Source organism: Psammomys obesus, unplaced genomic scaffold (assembly GCF_907164565.1).
Source record: "Psammomys obesus unplaced genomic scaffold, mPsaObe1.curated_primary_1811, whole genome shotgun sequence".
Lineage (NCBI taxonomy): Eukaryota > Metazoa > Chordata > Mammalia > Rodentia > Muridae > Psammomys > Psammomys obesus.
The window spans coordinates 9153790-9177661 of NW_026595981.1; the positions used below are offsets into that span (position 1 = coordinate 9153790).

General features: G+C 41.3%; 1 protein-coding gene across 1 annotated transcript; it reads left to right on the forward strand.

Annotated features, from left to right (window-relative positions):
- Ddx52 (DExD-box helicase 52) lies at positions 1-23680 on the forward strand. Its single transcript, XM_055620370.1, has 15 exons — positions 1-99; positions 1135-1333; positions 5966-6105; positions 7655-7840; positions 9645-9788; positions 10486-10597; positions 12712-12784; positions 13531-13734; positions 15023-15113; positions 16872-16994; positions 17087-17237; positions 17714-17789; positions 19376-19447; positions 21259-21345; positions 22323-23680. The coding sequence occupies exons 1-15, from the start codon at positions 13-15 to the stop codon at positions 22378-22380; spliced, it is 1803 nt and encodes a 600-aa protein (XP_055476345.1). The 5' UTR covers positions 1-12; the 3' UTR covers positions 22381-23680.
- Positions 23681-23872: the final 192 nt, after the last annotated feature.

Genomic DNA, 23872 nt, shown 5'->3' on the forward strand with positions numbered 1-23872 from the left:
TTCTGGGTAAAGATGGATTCCTATGATCTGTTTCGCCGGCTCGGTGCCGGCGCCAAGTTCGACGTGAAGCGGTTCTCGGCAGATGCTGCTCGATTCCAGGTACTTACTGTACGCGGGGAGCCGAGTACCCGAGAAGGGGCGGGATCTGGAGAGTGAGGCCGCTGCCAGCCGGAGAGCGGGGCCGCTGGATCCTTCGAGGCCCGGCTCCGACCCCCGGCATTTCCCTCCTTTGACCCCAGACCTCCCCCAGACTTCTGAATGGCTGTTTTCTGAGTCCCGGTAGACTCGATTGAGCCTGGCACGGACATGTTTTTTTCCCGGCTTCTTCCTTTACTTACAAAGTTGGAATCCTTTCCGAGGCCCCTTCTCGGAAACGAGAGGAAAGGAATGTCGAAAACGAACGGAGGAAACACGCTTCCACCGTAACCTACCCAGGTTTGACTAAGTGTGCAGATAGCTGTATTGTACTGGAAGACTTTTTTCCCCCCATCACTCCAAACAGTGGCATTTGGCATTTTAAGTCACCAACCAGAAGAGTGTTGAAATGCGGGGAGGGTTTTGTTTGTTTGTTTGTTTGTTTGTTTGTTTGTTTGTTTTTAGAAGTAGTGAGCTTGAAGGGAAGTCAGTTGGGGCTCTTTTGTGGAATATTTTGAATATAAACCTTACCGTAAGAGAACAGAGCCTTTGTGGAGGGCGGTATCTGTATTTCTTCGCCCTGGCTGCAGTGCTGTGGTTACATTTGAACCTAGGACCTGCGTCTGCTGGTGAATAAGTTTGAGATCTTGGTTAAGTTACTTGCTGATGTCTGAACTTTTTTTTCTTCTGTCTCACTGCTCAACCTTGTAGGTTGGTGTGAGGATGAAGTAATTTAATGTCTAATAAACATTTTGACACGTAGTAAGTGTATATAAATATTCATTGCTGTCATTGTTGTTATTGTTAGGAGGCCAGAGAGAGTTTTTTGTTCGTTTTGGTTCCATTTGCCTAAACACACTGCTCAGCTCAACAGATTCTTGGTTGAAAGGGTTAAAGAGATGAATTTCTGAACCCATGTCCTCCATACTGCTAGTCGTGTTTGGATGAAAACAGCACTGCCCTGGCAGTAGATTTCATTTAAAACTTTTGGGGTTTTAGGTAGGAAAAAGGAAATATGGTTCTGAATCTTCGGAGGTGCTGAAGGGACTAGACGTCTTTGGAAACAAGAAGTCTGTTTCAGATGAGAGTGGAGCATTACAAATACACCAAGAGTTCCAAAATGAGGAGAAAACAGAAGGGGGCCTGTTGGAAAGGACTAAGGAGCCCAAGAAGAAAAAGAGAAAGAAGATGATTGCAGGTTAGTGTTAGCTTTCTATTTTCTTTCTTTTTTTTTTTTTTTTTTCAGTTTCAAAATAGTAAAAGCTGATAAGTCAGACAACACATACCATTTGAATTATATTGAGGTTCTAGCCATCAACTGCTACCATGATACTCATGCATAGCCTTTTGTTCGGGTGTTGCTGTTTCTGTAGAATAACAGTCCCACAGTGGAGGCTCTCTGTGAAAGGGTATGCACACGCACACTTCCTTTGAATAGGCATCACAAACTTGACTTCTCACACCTCTGTCAGTACTGGATTCTTTATTTGAGACAGGATTCCCAAGTGCTGGGGTTGGAGGCCTGGGAGATGGCACAGCAGATTTTTTTTTTTTTTTTTTTTTTTTTTTTTTTTGCCACAGAAGCCTGGAGACTTAAGTTTGATCCCCAGAACCCACATGAAGGTGAAAGGATAGAAACGGCTGTATAGCTGGGCAGTGGTGGCACATGCCTTATCTCTGAGTTCGAGGCCAGCCTGGCAGCAAGGGCTATACAGAGAAACCCTATCTCGAAGAACCAAAATGCAGGTGTACATATGTACATACATACATACATACATAGAAACCCTGTCTTGAAAAACCAAAATACATACATACATACATACTACATATCTATAAACCAAAATACATACATAATATATACGAAAGAAAAGAAAAAAGAATTGACCCCACAATATTTTCCTTTGACATCTGCACGCATGCTGAGGCACAACCCCCCTGTAGGTACTAAGGTTTTGGCTCTTCTTTATGTGGGGTTTTTTAATGCTTCTACCTCCCCTCCAAACCCTCAACCCTAGGTAGGAGAGAAAGATTAGAAGGGAGAGGGGCATAAGTCTCTTTAGCTATTTCCGGCTTGTTAGGGTCGTTGGGTTCTTTTGGGGCAATAGCATTCTCATAGACAGGATATCCAGCAGTCTAGATAACCAGCAAATAAAGTGGCAACCTTTTTCTTTCGCCCTCTGTGCCCTCTAATTGTCTTCAAAGCCCTCTCTCCCTCTCCATCTGTCTTGTCCAAGCCCCCACTCCTCTCTGCTAGCAAAGATCACTTCCCTCTCTGAGCTGCTCCAGGCTGTCATCAGCTGGCATAGCCCATGTCCTTCTCTGAGTCCCAGAAGGCTGTTCCTAGCTGTGGATGAACTAAGGCGGTCCTGCACTTGGAATTAAGACAAAAACATTCATATAATATAACTGAGTTTTTAAAGGAATTAAACTTCCACTGCACCACCCTACCCCCAATAATAATATATTAAACCAGTTGCTGGGGTTACAGACATGAGCCACTACATCTGCCCTACTTCTATTATTGATGCTAATTTCTTTTGCCAGTGTAGTTCATGAAACTTTTAATTTATGATGATGATGATGTTGAGACAAGTCTGTACCCTCTGTTACCCTTTAACGACCTATGAGTGCTGAGATTAAAGGCTCAAGCCACTACATCCGGCTTTGAACATCTCTTTATATAGTTTTCCCTTTCTTTCTCTCCTGTATAGGAAAGGCTCTGTAGGAGTGTTTCTGTGTTGTCTATTAAGTTTCCTAGCCATTTACCCTTTTTAAGAAGTAAATACCTAAATTATACCATTATGATGAGTAAATTTATTTCCCAATCTTTATTTCCTGTTCCTTAGTTCTGTTATATTTTTCTAAAGATACTGTATTCACATTGATGTATGCCTTTCTTCAAAAAAAAAAGATGGCTATACTATTTTTATATGCTTATATTCTTTATAAATGTAAATTCTGCTATGAACATTTCCTCCCCTCCCTGTTCTCACCTCCTCCCCTTTTTTGAGGCGGTCTTTTTCTATGTAGTCCCGGCTGGCATGGAGCTGGCTCTATAGACCAGGATGGCCTTAAATTTAGGGTAATCCTTTTACCACTGCCTTCCCTTTTTTAAACAAAGTAAAACAAGGTATCTTGGAATTGTTCGGAATCAACGTTCCGGAATTGAACGTTCATTGACTTGCTCTCTTTAACACAGCATAGTGTATCATTGTGTTCCACAATTGATTTAAGTTGTGTTTGTTTTTTTTTTTTTTTTTTTTAATTTATATTAGCTCAGTATGGTGGCACATGCATATAAACCCGGCACTTGGGAAGACAGAGGCAGGCGGATCTCTGTTAGTTCGAGGCCAACCTGGGCAGCCAAGGCTACACAGAAAAACCCTGTCTCGAAAAAACCAAAATAAAAAAAAATGTTATATTTATCCATTTGTGTGTGTGTGCTTGTGTGCGCCTGTACGTGTCTCTGTGTATGTGTTCAGACGATGTCACACATGTGGAGGTGAGAGCACATCCTGCAGGAGTCTGTTCTCTCCTTTTATTATGTGCATTCTGGGCATTGGTGTCATTGTTGGGCTTGAGGTTTAGCACCTTTGCCTGCTGAGCCATCTAGACCACCTTTAAGATTGATTTTACAGCTGGGCCTGGTGGCACACACCTTTGATCTCAGCGTTCAGGTAGGCAGAGGCAGGCAGATCTCTATGAGTTTGAGGCCAGCCTGGTCTACCAAGCAAGTACAGGACAGCCAGGGCGCCACAGAGAAACCCTGTCTCAAAAAACCAAGAAAGAAAGAAAGAAAGAAAGAAAGAAAGAAAGAAAGAAAGAAAGAGAGAGAGAGAGAGGGAGGGAGGGAGGGAGGGAGGAAGGGGGGAGGGAGGAAGGAAGGGAAAAAGGAAAGAGAAGGAAGGAAGGAGGGAGGGAGAGAGAAAGAGAAAGAAAGAAAGAAAGAAAGAAAGAAAGAAAGAAAGAAAGAAAGAAAGAAAAGAAAGAAAGAAAAGAAAGAAAGAAAGAAAGTTAGTTGATTTTACAAGGTCATCTATGCTTGGCATTTAGTTGATTTCCATACTTCTGCTGTGGTAGTGTTATAAAATATTGGTGTACTTTGTGTGTTTGTGTGACTGTGTCCAACAGATACTTAGTTGGCAAGTAGGTTGAAATTTAGATGATATAGAATAATCTACCATAAACATTGTATCACTCAGAAGCAGAGTGTCTTGTTCTTTGTAGCACACAATGTATATTTTGTAGGGCTGGTACCTAGCTGCTTGATTAGTGTCTGTGTCGGGGACCTTTAATATATTTCTATATTTCTGCTATTACGTTGTAAAAGTCTTCTCTTTCCCTAGCTTTAAGGAAGTTGATGAAATCTTTGCCCCCTGTTCAAAAAGAAATGACACAAATTTTAAAAAGGCAGGCAAATCTCTGAATTCTTGTCTATATAACAAGTTCCGGGTCAGCCTGGACTACATAGTGAGACCTTATCTCAAGAGAGAAGAGAGAGAATGAGCAGGGAAGTAATTTTTCCCCCATAGTTTTGTGTTTTTCAGTAGTGTCTCACTGTGTAGCCTAGTAGGCCTGAAAGCTGAAATCCTCCTGTCTCTATCTCATCTGGTGCTAAGATTACAGGCATGTAACATTAGATACAACTCAAATATAACTTCTATCGTGAACTTATTTCCTACTTTTTATTCAAGATTGTCTTTGGACTCTATTCTATTTCACACGTTTATAATCCTGTGTTCTCATAGCAGTATCACTTGTTTAAATTTTTGTGGCCTTGTATCTAAAAACTAAACAAAAAACAAAACAGATCATTGGCGAGGCATATTATCACACACGTGTGGTGTACTAGGGACCACATACAGCTAAATAAGTACTCTATTGCTGAGGTACATCCAACCCCCAATATATACTTTAAAACATGGGCAGTTTTATTGCCTATCTGCTATGTCTCGGTGAAGTTAAAAATTCCATAGAGGGGCTGGAGAGATGGCTTAGCAGTTAAAAGCACTGACTGCTCTTTCAGAAGATTCAGGTTCAATTTCTAGCACCCACATGGCACCTCACACTGCCTGTAACTCCAGTTCCAGAGGATGGGATACCCCCTTTTGGCTTGTCTGGTTGCCTAGCGTTATACACGTGGTACACAGAGAAAACACATACATTTTTAAAAAACAATTAGAAATCCAGGCATAGTGGTACTTGCCTATGGTCTCATCACTTAGGAGGTGGAGGCAGGAAGATCTGTAGTTCAGGGCCAGGCAGGGCTACATGAGACTGTAAAAAGATATGAAATAGTCCTTAAAGATCTCTGCTCACTACTCAGAATCTTTTTTTAGATTATTCTCACATATTCTGCCACACAAACATTAAAGTCGGCTAATCTAGTCACTTAGACAGTTGTATCTGCTTTTAATTGAGCCGGTGTTGTTTCTGGATGTGGGCAGAAGTGCTGTCTTCCAGTACTGGATAGCCCTAAGCATTGTAGTTTTACTGCGATTGCCCATGAACTCTCTCTCCCATCATAATACTTTCTAACTTGATTTTTGATACAAGCTGGCTGCTGTGGTGCCTGTGTACTTTTCAGTTCCTCTCCTGTTTGACACATACAGTTGTTTGATGTTCGCAACTGAAACAACCAACAAAAGGAAGAGAGTGAGCGTCAGAGCTCTGACTATACCACCATCACAATACGCCCATTTCCAGCCTTCTGTTCACTGATACCTTTCTTCTGCAGTCGGAGCTGCTCGTGCTTTTCCTGGCTTACTGTGAAGTGTAGCTAGTTTGACACACCTAACACTGTTACACTTGGTATCTTTTGATTTTTAAGATACAGAAATTCCTGCTCAAGAAGATTTTGACACTACTATACAGTGGACGTCCTCTGTGGAAGCAAAGATTCAAGATACAAAAGCCAAAGATGAAAAGAAACTAACCTCAGGAAAGTTGGAACACCTCAGAAAGGAAAAGGTTTGAAAAATACCTCATCTCCCAAAAGTGGACATAGAGTTTCCCTGGACTTCTGTTTATGGATTTATCTTGTTAAGATGGAAGAGTAACTACATTTGTGCAGGCTTTACTTTAATGAAGACTGACAGTAGCCATCTATGCTGGAAGTATTTGGTTACAATTAGAAAGAGATCAGACGTTCTGGTTTCAGTTGTTTATAGATACGTGGTGTGTATATTAAACAATTCTTGACCTCAAGTTTCAAGAGTAATAGTATGCTTAGAATTAAAATTTTCAGGTTTCTTGGTGTGGAGAGAAGGAGTTAAGAGTACTGGCTACTCTTCCAGAGGTCCCGAGTTCAGTTCCCACACCTACAAGGCAGCTCAAAACCATCTGTAATGCCAGTTTCAGGAGAATCTGACACCTTGTTCTGACCTCTGTAGGCATCAGGTACAGACACAGTGCTCATATATACATACAGGCAAAAACACTCATGTACATAAAATAAATTACTTTCTAATTCAAATTTCTTAACTCCTTTTGATAAATTAAAATTTTGGTCCTTTTTCTCTTCAGTGTTGAACTTACTGGTTTAAAAGCATTTTCTCTGGCAGGGATTTCAAAGTTAGAATTTTTGTTGTTTGTTTGAGACAGGATTTCATGTGGCCTACATGGATCTCCTGATTCTCCTGCCTCTAGCTCCAACTGTCAGGATTACGTGTATATGCCACTACACCTATGGAGGGTTAAAGTTCTTAAGGAAGGTACTTTGTGGTAAGGGTATGGGACATGAAAGAACAATGGATCCATTGTTCCCTGTACCCTTGCCACTGTGTTGTTGGAGATTATAGTGTTTCCTTCAGGGACCATTGTGCTGTGCTTCAGTGACCTAGATGCCAAAATGACTGTCTGGGCTGGAGGATGAACAAGTTGTCAGTCAGTAACACTAAAGTCCACTCCACTCTTGGCACTCAGTTTTAAGTACACAGCCTCATTGGCTTGTTTTTACTTTTAAGTACTAAAAAGCACCGGCCTTTGTGTACCAGTTTGAAAACATAATTGTAGTGCTCGCCTCCTAGAAGTTTCTATAAAGTTACTTAAGTCAGAGGTGTGATGGGAGCACATTACAGTGCATAACACGTTTCTGACTTCGACTTGAAAGCACAGACAGGTGGATCCCGTCATCTGTGAGGGGCTTCTGGCTGTGACTATCATGAAAAGTACTTGGTGTCTGTGCAGATTGGGGGCTTGAATTTAAGCAGAAAGTTTCATGTGTTGCTGTAGCTTATGCCAAAACTGTTACTGCTGTTTGATACGAAATTAAGGTTATATTTCGATTATAGCATACTATGTATCAACTCTTTTTAAGAATTACATAGGTACAACACCTTAGAAGAGTTGAGATATAGTATGCTGTAACCAACATATAGCCTTAATTTTGTATCAATATTCAAAGATCTATTAAGAGTAGATTCAATAATCTACCCTTTTTTCCTGTTGTTCCTATATTATTTCTATGAAGATTGGTATTTGGCCATACCCGTGTTGGCTCCTTTGTTTCAATTTATAGATCAACTTCTTCCGGAACAAACACAAGATACATGTCCAAGGAACTGATCTTCCTGACCCAATTGCTACATTTCAACAACTTGATAAAGAGTATAAAATCAGTTCTCGATTGCTCCAGAACATCCTAGATGCAGGCTTCCAAGCACCCACGCCGATTCAGATGCAAGCCATTCCCGTTATGCTGCATGTGAGTGTGAAGATCTAGGGTGCGGTAACGTTCCCCCGTGTCCTCAGTCTCTTCCGGCCCCTTGAAATCCTTTCCACCCTCAGACCCCTGCTAAATTCTTTATTTGCTTTGAAGGTCAAGCTCAAGTGCTTGAGCCCCCATAAAACCTGTTCAACACAAGTAGATATCATCATCTCCTTCATCAGTACTGTGTGTGTGTGTTGACATAGCCTTGAATCCATGATCCTACTGCCTTAGCCAGAGAGTGCTCAGACTTGGGGGGTGTGCCACTGTGCCTGATACTCAGTTCTTCTTTTTCATGAAGGATTTAAACCTTCTGGGCATGGCGACTGTGTTTTCTTTTCATTCTTAGTTTGTAATGCCCAGAAGTTTCATCTTCAATTCAAATGCTTTTTAAAGTTCTTATACGTAATCCAGCTTAGTTCCCCTTACCCCCAATACTCTTTATTATTGAAATATCTTTCATATACAATAAAGCCCATAGACTTTAGGCACAGTTTAGTCTAAGCAGTATGTAACCTCTGTATGTTACTGTTCTCCAATGGAGCTGTACATTTCAGAAAATCCTGTTGTGTTCATTCATTCCTCACTCTACCCCACCCAGAAAAAAAAGTACTATTCAGATTGCCATATTGTGTTTTACTTCTAGAAATTCAGATAGGACTGTCACTAATCTTCTTTTACTTAATGTTTTTGAAGCTTGTAACACATCTACTAAGTAGCATTCTGTTGTATGAATATATTAACAATGTATTTATTGAGTCACTAATAAAAGTGTAAATTAGCTGAAATCTTTGTAAACTTAAATTTTTCTGAGGACTTAAAAAAACATAACAATGGTACAGCCAGGTGGTGGTGGTTCACACCTTTAGTCCCAGCACTCAGGAGGCACAGGGAGATGGGATCTCTGAGCTCGAGGACAGCCTGGTCTACAAAGTGAGTTCCAGGATAGTTAGGATACACAGAAAAACCCTGCAGTGAAAAATAAGTCAGTAAATAAATAGATGTGAAAGTTCCTACCCCCTCTTGCTCTTTTTCTCCCTTTCTTCTTCCTCTTTCTCTCTCTCCTTCCCTCTCACCATTTACAAAATTATCAGCTTGGCCTTCAATTAAGGTAGATGAAAGGTATGCATTACCTTTTCGCCCATTATATTAGTTCTTTGCTTTGTGTACTGAAATGAGAATATACTCATATTTGAATGATATTATTGACTCACATACATTGAATTTGTACTTAATTTCCTCTTAGGTTATTTCTGCCATTGTTTCAGCTTTAAAATCTTTAGAAATTATAGTGACCTCCTTGAAGATTATTGCCTATAAATATTCTTGTCACCTAAGTCATTACTACTTTTTAATTCCAACCTTCACTCATCATGTTATTTAATAAAATCTTCCCAAGGGAATTGAACAGTACAGCACAGATCCTAGGATACAAGGTCAATAGTGTTATGTGCTTCAGTAACAGAGTTTAATGGAAAAGAAAACCTGAAGTAATAGTTCTGATTCTCTTTGGGGTTTAGTTGTCCGTGATGCTTAACATTTAAATGTACATCAGTAGCAGTGCTCAGAAACAGTTAGGCAGCAGTGGAGAGGGGGAGGTGTTGGGGAAAAAAGGATGAGGCATAATAGAAGTGGGTAGGTGTGAACAGTTGAGTTTACCTCATTCAGTTTTAAGTGGGTGAGTATGGGTTGGGTTTATTTCGTTCAGTTTTATTTGTTGTTTTCATGGCTGCTCACATTGTCTAACCAGGCTCTGAAAACTTGTTGAACTTGTTCTGTTCTTTCTGTGATCTGTTGTTAGGGTCGGGAACTTCTGGCTTCTGCTCCTACTGGATCCGGGAAGACTTTGGCTTTTAGCATTCCCATTTTAATGCATCTGAAACAACCCACAAATAAAGGCTTTAGAGCCCTGGTTATATCCCCCACTCGAGAACTTGCCAGCCAGGTATGACTTAGAGTTTTGAGAGAATGTTGGTGTTTGCTTTGCTATCATTCTTGCTTAAGTTGGTAAACCTCTCAAAAGAATGTCTTTTGTCACGGTCTGGTGCCCTGTACAGAGTGTTCTTTATTACAGCATGTGGGCTGCTCTTTTAAATTCTATAATCTATAATTTTCTGAAATGTGATTTTGGCAATTACGCTTCTTTGTAAAGGCTCCAAGATCTTTCATTTAGAAAAATGGAATATTGCTGGGCATGGTGACTCACACCTGTAATTCCATAAGACCCTGTTTCAAAAAAAAAAAACAGCTGACTGTGGTGGCATGTGGCTTTAGTCCCAGCACTCTAGAGGTAGAGGATCTAGATGATCTCTGAGCTTTTGGCCAGTCAGGGCTATGGAGTGAGACCTTGTCTGAAAACAGGAAAGGAAAAGAAACTGCCGCAGTTTCTGAGAGAGTAGAAACTCTTCATTGAGGAGTTCCACCGTCCGAGTGTATAGAGTAAGGCACATACAGTGCTTTCAGAAAAGCTTCAGCAGAAGGAAGGGGTTTGCTCTTGTTTCATGGACTAGGTTAAGATCTTGAGGAAACTCACTGCAGGTTTCGTCTGTGTGTTGATAACAGAGATAGTAAAGACATAGAAGAAGCTGTGCACTCAGCTCTAATGTCCTAACAACTCTGGTTCTCTCACCTTTTTGTTTTAGATTCATAGAGAATTAATTAAAATATCTGAGGGTACAGGATTCAGGATACATATGATCCACAAAGCTGCAATAGCAGCTAAAAAGTTTGGACCTAAATCATCTAAGAAGTTTGGTAAGAACTCTCTGTTTAGTATATGTAAGAGATTTGGAAATAATAAATGTCCTAATTGCTGTTTAAGAGTTGTTACAGAGAAGGGTGTGTGTGTGTGTGTGTCTAAATTTTCTTTAAGTCAGGATTTCATGTAAGCCATGCTGGCTTCAAATCTGTAGTTGAGAACAACCTTGAACTTCTGACCCTCCTGCTTCAACTTCCTAAGTGCTGGGATCACAGGTATTTACCACCACACCCCACTTATGTGGTGCTGGAAATCAAAACCAGATTTTTGTGCATGGTAGGCAAATACTGTACCAACTGAGGCACATTCTAAGCCCCTAATTAGTTATTGAGATAGGGTTTATCTGTATAGTCCTTACTGTCCAGGAACTTGTTTCGTAGACCAGGTTGGCCTCAAGCCCAAGAGATGCTCTGCCTCCTGTGCTGGGATTAAAGGCGTGCACCATTGTGCTCCACTTTAAGTAGTTATTTTTGAAGGAGTTAAACATAGATTTACCTCAGTGCCGGTATCCCAGCTCATTCGGCCCACCAGTTACTACAGGGATATTTGACAGTAAGTGTATGTATAAGCTTAGATTTTTTTAAACGGCTATTTTATTAAAGCTTCTTAAGCGTCTTTACCTCCCTTCCAGCCCTCCCCCCCAACCCCTTAGGTAGGATATTAGTAGGGAAAGGAATTTTTTTACTTGCTGCTGATTAGGTTTTATGGGTCCTTAAGGGATTACCAGACTCAGTCGTTAGGATACCAGCAGTCTAATCAAACAGCAAAGCAGCAACTGCAACACTTGTCAACAGCAGCAGCAGCTGAAGGATTCAGTAGAAACAGCTAGACTCTGCCCAAAGGGCACAGGTCGCCAAAGTGAAGTAGCACAAGCAAGTCTCTGAAGCTTTTCTCTCCGCAGCAAAGGATGAAGCTGTTGCAAAGTGTAGAGATGCAAAAGCATTGTTTCCCTGTCTGTGTGTGGGCTTCTACATATCCCTTCTCAGAATCCCCACAAGTAAAAACCACACCCCTCACATGAGGAAGGTTTCAGCTGATCAATGTCACTCACCTTTTCAAGGGAGCTATTTTTCTAAGGAGAAAAACATTCCCACATCTCATACTTGGGGCCCAAAGAAAAAACAGTCACATGGCACAGCTGAGTTTCCAAAGAAACTTCCACGTCATATGTGGATATTTGTAGTAGTTACAACTGGGTGTGGGAACCAAAAGCCCATTGTAGATGGAGGCTGGAAAGACTGTTAAGCTCCTCAATGCCCAAGACAGCTCTCTACAGAAAATTGTGTGACTCAGTATGTCAGCAGTACTAGAGTTGGGAAATGCTACCCCATGCCTTTGATTTTGCTTGTTTGTTTTATTTTTTTGTTTTTGTCTGTTTTGTTGGAAACAGGGTTTCTCTGTGTAACAGAGCCCTGACTGTCCTGGACTTGATAGGTAGACTGGGCTGGCCTTGAATTCACAGAAATCCACTGCCTCCCTGAGGGCTAGGATTAAAGGCATGTGCCACCATGCCCAGCTCTGCCTTTTTTTTACTCTGCAGTGAAATGCCTTCCAGAGAAGAATGCATTACATGTCTCCCCTTCTCTTACCCAGAGAATTTGCTCTTAATTTGAGCTCTGAGAGTTTATTTAAGATATTTCAAGCCAAGCCTGGTAGCATACCTGCACTGAGGAGAGAGGATCAGAAGCTAGCCTGGGCTTAGGGTGATATAGTGTTGCCTCTTAGATGTTAAAGTGGCTACAACTATACTTCAGCCTAACATGTGTAATAGCAGGCCTTGGTTTTGCTCCTGGGTGGGGAGGAGCACAGCAACTAAGCTGGCACTCAGGCAGGCATAAGATGATCATGAGCATGACAGAGTCATGTACTGCACAACAGGACTCTGTCTCAGGCAACGAAAAGGCTACAGAAACTGCTCACATGATAAAGAGTAGAAATAGAGGTTCACACTGTGGTGGAAAAATGGGTTTGGGTTTACTAATAAGGATTTTTGTGTTAACTGCTCTTCCCTTCCCACTTGAAGTTATTAACTGAAATTCTGAAGGCATGATTCTGTACTCACAGGAATGCATCCTATTTTTGCAATTTCCATCCCTTGTTTTTCCTATAGATATTCTTGTGACTACTCCAAATCGACTCATCTACTTGTTAAAGCAGGATCCACCAGGGATAGACCTAACAAGGTATAACATTCTAGTGTCTTTCGTTCACTGGATTACTGTGTTGGTTTTCTCGTTATTGTGACTAATTGTTTGACAAACAGCAATTTCAGGAAAGAAGGGAGAAAGGAGGGAAGGGCTGCTGTTTGAAGGCATGTAGTTCATTGTGCCATGGGGCAGGAAGGTGAGGCACCTGTTCTCCTTGCACCCACAGTTAGGAAGCAGGACAGCGATGACTGTTGACTCGTAGCTTGCTTTCTCCTTTTTATTCATTGCTGAACCTCAACCAGTGGTGTGGTTTATAGAGTGGGTCTTCTAGCCTTAGTTAGCCTGGTCTAGATCATTCTTAGAAATGAGCCCAGAGGCTTGTCTCTAATCCTGGATCCTGTCAGGTTACTGGTATCATCCATCACAGTTGTTTTGTTCTCAGTTGCTTTTAATGTTGTCCTTTGGTGCACACTCTCTGCCAGCTTATCTCAGTGTTAGGGTGAGAATAATAGTTTGAATTAACCAGCAGAAAACTGGTTAGGAAGAAAATTACACACTTTGATAAACCTTTTCACATCTTTTAGCAAAGACAAAGGGATCCTGAAAGAACCCCTGTTGTTGTTAATAAGCTTGTCTTTGAGGATTTTTTCTTGTATTTTTTTTCTCATTTGATAAAGTGGATCAAAAGTGTTAGGACTTTTGTTCATGTACTCTGACGGTTTTTGGTGCAGTGTCCTGGATCTTCCAGCTCAGTAACCACAGGTTGTTTTGCTATTTCTTAGTGTTGAGTGGCTGGTAGTTGATGAGTCGGACAAACTGTTTGAAGATGGGAAAACTGGGTTTAGAGAGCAGCTGGCCTCCATTTTCCTGGCCTGTACATCCCACAAAGTCCGAAGAGCAATGTTCAGCGCAACTTTTGCATATGATGTTGAGCAGTGGTGTAAGCTCAACCTGGACAATGTCATTACTGTGTCCATTGGAGCAAGGTAAACAGTTGTTCTTTCACATTGTCTCACTTACTTGCTGTCGTAAAGTAAGGTTTTTGGTTTTTGTTGTTTGTTTTGTTGTGACAATGAGATAGTTATTTTGGCATGACACCAACAAGTGAGAAAAGTTTCACTGATTAGAAATGTGCTTTTTAAAGTCAAGATTAAGCCAGGAGTGGTGGTGCAAGCCTTTAATCCAGCATTTAGGGAGGCAGAGGCAGGCAGATCCCTGTGAGTTCAAGGCCAGCCTGGTCTACAGAGTGAGTTCAGGACAGCCAAGGCTACATAAGAAACTCTGTCTCTAAATAAATAAATAAATAAGTAAGTAAGTAAAGTCAAGATTAAGGATTTTTCAGAATTATACAATGAAAAATTCTCTAAAAAAAGGGGGGTGGGCTGGAGAGATGGCTCAGAGGTTAAGAACACTGACTCTTCTACCAAAGGTCCTGAGTTCAATTCCTAGCAACCACATGGTGGCTCACAACCACCTATAATGAGATCTGGTGCCGCCTTCTGCCCTGCAGGCACACATGCAGGGAGAACACTGTATACATAATAAATAAATCTAAAAAAAAGAAAAAAGAAAAATTCTCCTGTTTGCATATTTACTCTTCCCATCATCATATTCATTCATTTATTCCTTCACAAAATATGCCATAAGCTCTGTAGCCATACTTAGTTTCTTTGATTGATTGTTTAAGAAGGACCACATAGTCCTACTCGTGTTACTTAGCCACATAGTAAGCAATTCTGGTACAAAAACATGGTGAGCACCAGGGAGAGAGCTCAGTGATTGATGGAGCAGGTACTTGGCATGAGATCTCTGTCCTTTTCTCCAGCACTGGGAAAGGGTTGGAGGTAGATAGGCATTTCATGATCAGTAAATACACAATCACAGTTTGTACAAAATGGTTCAAGGAAAAACATGGGTTGGCAAGATGGCTCAACTGTAAGGACGCTTTCCACCAAACCTGCTGACCCGAGTTAGATCCCAGAACCCGTGTATGGAAGGAAAGTTGGTGCTGTGTCACACCGCCGCTCACATGGTGGGCAGAGGGCACTTCTCAGGCGTTGACTCCGCCCCAGCTGACCAGTATGCACAGCAAGTGCCTTTACCCTCCATACCATGCCTGGTCTGTTTGGCTTTTTGTTTGCTTTTGTTTTAGACAAAGCTTTACTACATGTCCCAGCAGACAAGCCCTCGACTCACAGAGCCCTGGGCCGGTCTGCTGGGTGCTGGGGTTGCAGGTTCACACAGCATCCCCAGCTAAAATCCGATTCTTCTCAGGAATTCTGCAGTCGAGACTGTTGAACAAGAACTTCTCTTTGTTGGTTCTGAGACTGGAAAACTTCTGGCCATGAGAGAACTTGTTAAAAAGGTATATTGGACTACATGCATTCTTGACTTTTGGTAAAGGTCATTCACAGTTTAGCATCATCCTCCATTATATTTAGTGTTGATTCAATCTTAGTGATTCAGTGAGTGGTGAGGACCTACTTGGTGATGCCTTAAAATAAATCTTTAAAAGTTAAAACAAACTACTAGTGGGCTCAGGTAAGGAGCAAAAAAAAACTATAAATGGTAGTTTATTCATATAGGTGAACACAAATATGGCAACTGCCTTTGTGATAAAGCAGTTAGTATGGTTGGAAGATGGAAAAGAAAGGCACTTGTACATCCCTGGGGCCTGTTGAAGAGGCATTCTTTAGGAGCTAGGACTTGAGCTTCTGAGCTGGATGACCTAGAGATTCTATCTGTACCATTCTGTGACCTTTGGGCAGCTTATTTCTCATACACCCTGAATCTTCAGTTCTCAATTTGCTAAAATAATGTGATATCTATTTTAAAGAACTGTTCTAGTGTTTAATATGTTATACATATTACTTAGTTTTTAATTAAATTTTTATTTTTTTACTATTAGTTTATTAACTTTGTATTGCATATTACTTATGATAACAGTGTTTGCCTGAGTATGTTTAGTAGTATTCCTGTTTGGGTTTATTTTTATTGAGTCAGGATTTTACTCCGTAGCTCAGGCTGGCCTTGATGTTAGAATCCTCCTGCCTCAGCCCTCTGAGTGCTGAGATGTAGATGTGTGCTACCATGCACACCCACATTTTACTGATACTCTTACGGGTGTCGTTTTACCCCTAGGAAACTTAAAGATTTTGCGGGCATTCATACGGTGAAAATAGATCAGAGATTTTTTAGCCATGTATGATTGCTGTAAAAGTTTTTGTAAATAAGTATTTGCAGTTAAAAAGCTTCTTTCTTTCATTAGACCCCAAAGAGTATATTAAACCAAAGCAAAGAAGGAAGACTCCCTGAAAGGGACATTTGGAAACATGGGGTATGGTGCAGGGGGTGACAGCAAATGTAAAAATAGTGTGTTGAGGACTCTTAGAAATAAAGGTACAGGGAAACTCTAAAGTTAGAGTAAGCAACGAATTAGAGGCATGATGTCTAGGTTATGAGCAGAATCAGAGTTCTGGAGCCAAGCGGTAGTGGTTTTAGCATGGCTATGCATTATTGTAGGAAGGCAAGTTTATTGGAATTAGTAAGTATAGTCCAAGGACGGTAAAAAGAACCCATTGTAGAGGGTGGATGGTGAGGAAGATAAAGGCAGGTTTAGACACTGGCAGTGAAAGTGCATGTCTTAGAATTTCAATTGCTATGATAAAACACTGATTTTAAAAAGGGGGTCCCCACTTGGGGAGGAAGAGCTTATTTCAGATGACAGTTGCCCATCAGAGTTCATCACTGAAGGTCGTCAGACTTCTAGAGGCAGAAATTGATAAAGAGGTGATGGGGTGATGGCTGCTTAACGGCTTGCTCTCCACTAGCTTGTTGGGCCTACTTTCTTACAGCACCCTGAGACCACCTGCCTAGAGATGGCACCACCCACAGTGGGCGGGCCCATCAGGCATTCATTAAGAAACTGCACTACAGACTTGTTTACAGGCAAATCTTATGGAGGCACTTTTTTCAACTGAGAGTCTCTCTTCCCAGATGACTCTGCTTTTAGGTCAGGTTGGCATAAAACTTGCCAGGACGGTGCACTAAATTGAATGGGTTATTTGTGAATTGGTTGTATTCTCTCTTGCAAGATGTGCTAATTTTTGCTTCTTTCTCCTAGGGTTTCAGTCCACCTGTTCTTGTTTTTGTTCAGTCAATTGAGAGGGCTAAAGAACTTTTTCATGAGCTCATATATGAAGGTATTAATGTGGACGTCATTCATGCAGAAAGAACACAGCAGCAGGTAGAAAGGCAACCGTACTACAGACAACTTGTGCTGCCTGTTTTCTGTTCTAGAATGGTACTAAAGCACTTAATGTGTCTTCTTTTCACCAGCGAGATAACACAGTCCACAGCTTCAGAGCTGGAAAAATCTGGGTTCTTATTTGTACAGCCTTGCTTGCAAGAGGGATTGACTTTAAAGGCGTAAACCTGGTCATCAATTATGATTTCCCAACCAGCTCAGTGGAATACATCCATAGGATAGGTGAGCCTGTGTTTTCATGCCCTGTTGCCCTACTTATCTACCTCAGCACCCCTAGTGTTCCCTTTAGATATCCTCACTCTTTGGGTTTTGGTCCCTGAAAATCCAGGGACTTTTTTTTTTTCATGGGTGGGATGTGTATTTTCTTATTTAATGATGTGTCTGAGCATGCCCATGGTGTGGGGGTTGGAGGAAAATGATGGGTGTTTGTTAGTCCTCTATTTCCACTGTGAGCTTCCAAGGATTCCCTCATCCCCACTTTCCCATCTTAGTAACAAAGTGGCACAGAGTTAACTTCCTGCTTCTGGCTTTTACATGGATTCTGGGATTTGAACTTACATCCCTGTGTTTGTACAGCCAGTGATTTACCCACTGAGCCATCTCTTTAACCCACAGTGACCTTTATGTGAACCTTGAGCTTTTCCTCCACTTTTTTTTTTTTTTTTTTAAAAACCTTTTCATGGTCTGGTTTCTCCTAGGTCGAACTGGAAGAGCAGGGAATAGGGGAAAGGCTGTTACATTTTTCACTGAAGATGATAAACCCTTACTAAGAAGGTAAATTAGGGGCTGGAATGTAGCTCAATTGGTAGCGCTCTTGTCTGGCATGTTGGATTCCCCTAAATTTGATTGCAGCATCACTCCAACCACCCCATCATCCAAAAAATGTAAGAAGCATTTAAGTTAGGAAACGTAACTTAGTATTTTAGTTGCAGTTGACAAAATTGCTTCCTTATTTTTTGTATGTGTATTTTATTAGTAGGTATTACAAACGGCTGTGTCCCAAACTCTGTTAATACATTAGTTACCTAACTTTTGGCCATGCTCTGGGTGTGGTGCTTGCTGCCTTTAATCCCAGTACTCAAGAGGCAGAGCCATGTAGATTGCTGCATGTTTGAGGTGCTGTAGTAAAACCCTGTCTCAAGAGTCGGGAAAGATCAAAGGGTGAGGCTTTTGCCCTTCCTCTGTTAGAACTTGGAAGTGTTGACAGTGGAATATTCAGTTATAGGTTTTCAGAGTAACAACTCACCTGGAGGTCTGAGTAGTATGGGCTGTCCTCAGCCTTAGAGCCTGAGCCTCCCAAATCCTGGCGTGACAGGAGTGGCCTACCACACTTGGCTTTTCTATTAAGGTTTTTGAGTTATCAGATACTACGTAGGGCTTTTCAGTCTAGTCAGCACTTCCTGTTACTTTGGGGCCAGATGGAGTTTTATGTTTAATCCCAGACTCACTTGCCACAGAGGAAAAAGTATTTTAGTGACACATTTTATTTTTAGTCAGTTGTAGCCCTTTGAAGTATGTGTATTATATACTTTTAGACTCTATCTTCTTAATTTAGCTGATCATTATAGATTTTTATGCAGATTTTTGTTTTTGGAGACAGGGTTTCACTATGAAGCTAGGCTGCCTGAAACACCCAGTATACCTGCCTCAGTCTCCTGAGGGGTAGTGTTGCAGGCTGGTGCCACTGCCCCCACTGTGAAGGGGCAGGGCTCTCTGCATTCTGGCTGCCTGCAATGATTTTTAGTTGAAGGATAGCTGACGACACCTCACATTTCAAGCAAATGGCATGTAGTTAGAGCAAAGGGGCTTGTCCTGTGGCTTCAAAGTCTCCGATCTTTCTCCCTTTGTCTTACTTTAAGCAGACTTTCATATGTCCATATGTAGGGGTGTATTGCAAGCAACTTGATGGATCTAAGGTCTTAATAACTGCCAGGATGTTCTGATGACCTCAACATCAGTTAGCTAAGACCATCAGTTTTCCATCTGTATCATGGGGATTGTAGGTCTTTCCACATTGAGTCACCGCGAGGAGCGAGCAGGTTATTATATATACAAATCTTGCGGTGCTGGCCTTTAGTAAGTGCTGTCACTGAGTGAATTCAGGCTTACCTTTAGTTTCATTTAGGATTTAAAATAGCTGCGTCTAATAGTTACAAGTGAGTGTACTGATTTCAGTCCAGTGAATGCTTCTATCAGGCGTCCAGGACAGTTGCATTTGACAGTAATTGCTACTCTCTGAAAGGACTGTATAGAATGCTTTTGTGTAGTTTTCCTCTCATGTTGTAGAGAGGGTTTTGTACATGGCTAATTTTGTACATTGTTTAATGAGACCTGTTTCTGTTTATGGGTGCCTTTTTCAGTGTTGCCAATGTTATCCAGCAGGCTGGTTGTCCTGTGCCTGAATACATAAAAGGTTTCCAGAAACTACTAAGGTACGCATTTAAACTTACTTGGAGCTTTTTCTTTGGGTCTTTACATATATATTCTTGCTCTTCGTTTATTTTGTTTCTTGCCATTATTTAGTTTGTAGTTTAAGTTATGTATTCCAGGATGCTGTATTGTTGAATTTTACATGTGTTTGTTTGTTTAGTTGGTTGGTTGGTTGATGAGTTGGTTGGTTTTGGTTTGTTCTGAGACAGGATCTCACTAATGTAGTCCTGGCTGCCCTGGAACTCACTGTGTAGACCAGGCTGGCCTCGAATTCACAGAGATCTGTCTGCTTCGTCTCTGGAATGTTGGATTAAAGGCATGTGCTGCTGTGCCTGACCAATTGTATATATTTTTAATCTTGCATACAGATGGTCCTTGACTTAAGACAGGCTGAAGGTCCACTAAACCCATTGTACCTTCAAAGTATTATAAATAGAAAATGGTCCTGGCAGTATGGTGTCACACACCTTTAGTCTAGCACTTGGTTTTAGTCCCAGCACTGAAGAGGCAGAGGCAGGAGTGAGTTCCAGGACAGCCAAGGCTACACAGAGAACCCCTGTCGCGGGGGCAGGGGGAGAGAAAGAAAAGAAAATGGATTTAAGTGCATCTAATCTACAAAATATCTAAGTGTAGTAGCCCAGTGTGCTGTAGACTGTTGAGACAGGGTCTCACTCTGGACTCAGGCTGCTCTGAAACTCACTTGTGCAGGCTGGCCTAAAACTGAGAGCAATCTTCCTGCCTTCACTGTTCTGACTACTGAGATTACAGGCATGGGTCATCATACCTTGCTAGAGTATCTGTCACCCTCATTGTTGAGTGACTCGCTTGGAGCTTTGGTCCCCTGATGCCACCCAGCATCCCCCTTTCTAAAGAATTTTGTGCCACCTGTTTCTTGCTGGGAGGGTCAAAATGCAAGAGTAGATTTCTGCTGAGCAGGAGTCACATTGCACCATAATAGGAAAAGGCTGTGAGCGTGCTGTGGTGTGGCTTCTCAACAGTGCCAGCTGGATGTGTTCCTTTACTGTGTTCTTGCCTATTGAGCTTTCCTCGTGTGTGGCTGAAGGACGCTTACTGCATTCCCAGACCTGTGCACTTGCCGCCTGTCTCCAGGAATTTTCCTCTTGCAGAACTGCCTCTGTGCGCATTAAACACTCTTTTGTTTCCTGTTTCTGGTTTTTACTGTCTGGGTGCCTCGTATAAGTAGAATCACACAGTATTTGTCTTTTTGTAGTTTACTTATTTCACTTGGCAGTGTTTATTAGTCAGAGTTTTCGTCCTCAAGCCCCTACCACATTTTACCTGCGCATCTGGCTGTCATTTAGGCTGCATCCCCATTCCAGCTGCTGTGAGTGGTGCTGTTGTGAGTACAGGTGGACACATGCATCTTTGAAGACTGCTTTCATACACTGGATTTTATCGTCTTTTACATACTGTAATCACAACAGAGACGTGCTTTCAGAGCATTTTAAGTGAATGCTTTGCTTTGGCATGTATTATTTCCTTGGTAGCTTTTCATCTTTGAAATTGTGATTTCTTAAACATTATTCAGTGAGGGAAATACACTTGGAATTATTGATAATGGTTAACTGTGTGGAGTCATATTCTTCAATGCCTACTGACATAGCACATGAGGTTGTCCCAGAGTGTACTGAGGCTTAGCCCCGGTGTATTTTTAACGATTGATTTCTTGTATCCTTATGAAACAGTTATAAGTGCTATCAGCTGATCTTGTCCTTGAAATGAGTAGAGCTAGCTGTAGCTTCTAAATGAGCTTGTGTTTAATTAATTTCCTCCCTTACTTTCTAACTTCCAGCAAACAAAAGAAAAAAATGATTAAGAAACCATTGGAAAGGGAGAGCATTAGTACAACTCCAAAATATTTCTTAGAGCAAGCCAAACAGTAAGTATATATATTTATGTAAGAAAACTACTGCACAATTAGAATAGGCATTATTTTTCCTGAAGATACATTTTTAGAAGTAAAATGAATAGATAATCCTATAGCATAAGATAATGTCCCTCGGCTCAATGCCTCTTACTTGGGAATTTGTGTATTTCATCATTGATGTCTTGTGGTGTCAGCCACACACCTACGGTGCTTTAGCGTTTTTTCTGTTTTCTTCTAATTTAAAAGGCTGTTTTTTTTAACATAAGAACAAGAGCCTTTGTGATCTTGTTCCCGCTCCTTCTCCATTACAGTACAGGTTGCTTTGGGGCTTATAAGTTTGTGTCTTCAGCTCAGCTTCCACATTAAATGTGACACCTGATTCCTCGTAGCCGACAGGCCCTCCCTTCAGGCTCTACAGACCCAGCCAGTTGTGGTGTGGGGTGGATTTGGAGCCTAAAAACTGATTCTAATAGGAAATTTCTTGGGTAACTTTGGGCAAGTTGCTTGTCTTTCAAATATTGTCCCCCATGGTTAAAGAATTACATCAGCAAATATTCCGAAGAACACCTTTCTGTAGTGGGCAAGTATTGTTTATTGTCTCAAAGCTCTGTTTCCTGTATTAACACTAATTAATTCACTGGGCTGTAGAATCTGTCATAGTTCATGTCTAACATTTATTACTAATGTGTGAAGACCAGTAAGTTTTTGTTCATTCTGCCTCATTGTCTTCATTTGAAAATGCACATACAAACAACGCTTTACAGCAGTGTCTTAGTAATTAACACAGGACCAACAGGTCAAAGCTGTATTTTCTTTTTTGTGCTATGTAGCAGTGTAGTTGTGATATTTCTTATATAGATGGGGATTTTTATGTTAACCTGCCTCATGTACTTTGCAATGCAGTAACTTTCAGCACATAGTCATTAAGCTTTGGTTATAGAAGTAAATGTATATAGAATTTCTGATTCAGTGTGTTTTCATTTTCATAGGAAAAAGATTGCTGGCCAAAACAGCAAGAAGAAAGAAACTCTTCAAGAGAAAAGTTAAAAATAGCTTCCTTAGAAGGCTGTATCCACAGTGTAATTATGAGCCCAGCATGAATTCTCATGGAATACTTACAACCATCTTTACCAGATATTTAAATCAACAAGGACGTGAGAGAACCATATGGTCCTAATTTAGCGGTGCACCAAGCTTCACGCTGTAGGTGGAATGTATACAATGAAAGTAGCCTGCGTTGACACTTCTGCCTGAATCCAGAGGGATGCTTCTAATAGAAGAACAAGAGCCCATGTTAAACAACACCCTAGTGGGGTGAACTCGTAAGGATTTTGCCCTTCAAGTCTGAAGGAAAGTGTGATGCTTGCTGTGGAGAGGCATCTGGAAGGAGACTTTAAAATAAAAGCTTGAGTTTGAGGCACCATCCACACTTGTGTCATGGAGAGCGGAGTGTGTGTGGGATGCAGACAAGAGCAGCTACACAGGCCATCCACCAAGGAGACGCTCTTGCTGCCGGTAGTGCTTCTTCGTTAATGGCCTTTGTGGTGTCAGCAGTTCCACATCTGTGGTTTTCCAAGTTCCTGAGGATTGGAACTGCAATCTGTTGAAATTTATACTGCTACTGCCCCGGGGAGGAAGCTCATACTTAGCTGTCACAGTGAGATTCTGTCACTGTAAGATTATCAGCCTCTCCCTTCCTGACTTCATTCTCCATCATTTAACCCTGTTCTTTCCATCTCTTTCCACTCAAGATGATTTTGCTTGAAAGCTGATAACAGTGTTTTATCCTGATAAGGAAGAACATTCCTGTTACATGATACATCTGGCTTCATTTTCTCAGAGGCTTATCTTTGCAGAGGCCTGATGGCCTTCATCCACCCTCTGCCAAAGGAGTGTGACGATGTGCAGACCAAGGCAATGTACAGTGTGCAGGTTTTGCCTAGACACTTGTTTTCTACAGTGGACTAAGAAAAAAAAAAAAAGGCTTGGTCCAGTTGAAGCGGTTGGGACTGGTGCCTAGAGTTGCATGGGATTCATGCTGCCATAGGACTGCGGTGCGGGTGACTGCCAGCACCTGCCTCAGCCCCTTTTCTCTCAGCAGGTGACGCCTCATCCTAAAATCAGCACAGGAGACCTTTTTAATGTGTTTGTCTTGAGAAGGGAGCTCTATAGCCCAGACTGGCCTGGAACTCACAGCAATCTTCCTGTTTCGGCCCTTTACTACTGAGAACACACATATGAGAAAAGACTATCTTGAATTTTTCATCAGAATTTATTTAAATATATTGATTGCTCCAGAGAGTTAAATAAATGAATAAATAAATAAATAAATAAATAAATAAATAAAGGTGCATATTTTTGAATTCTTGCAGATCTTCCAAGTCAGTGTGTATCCTGGAAGCGGACATACTGTTGGCACCGTTTGCCAATTGTATGAATTTCTTAAAGCTTCAGTTTCTCCTGTGTTTTAAGAGTAAAAGTACCTAGCTCTATTTCTGATGTTTGTAGACTCACACAGGTATTCCTTCAACAAAGCAAG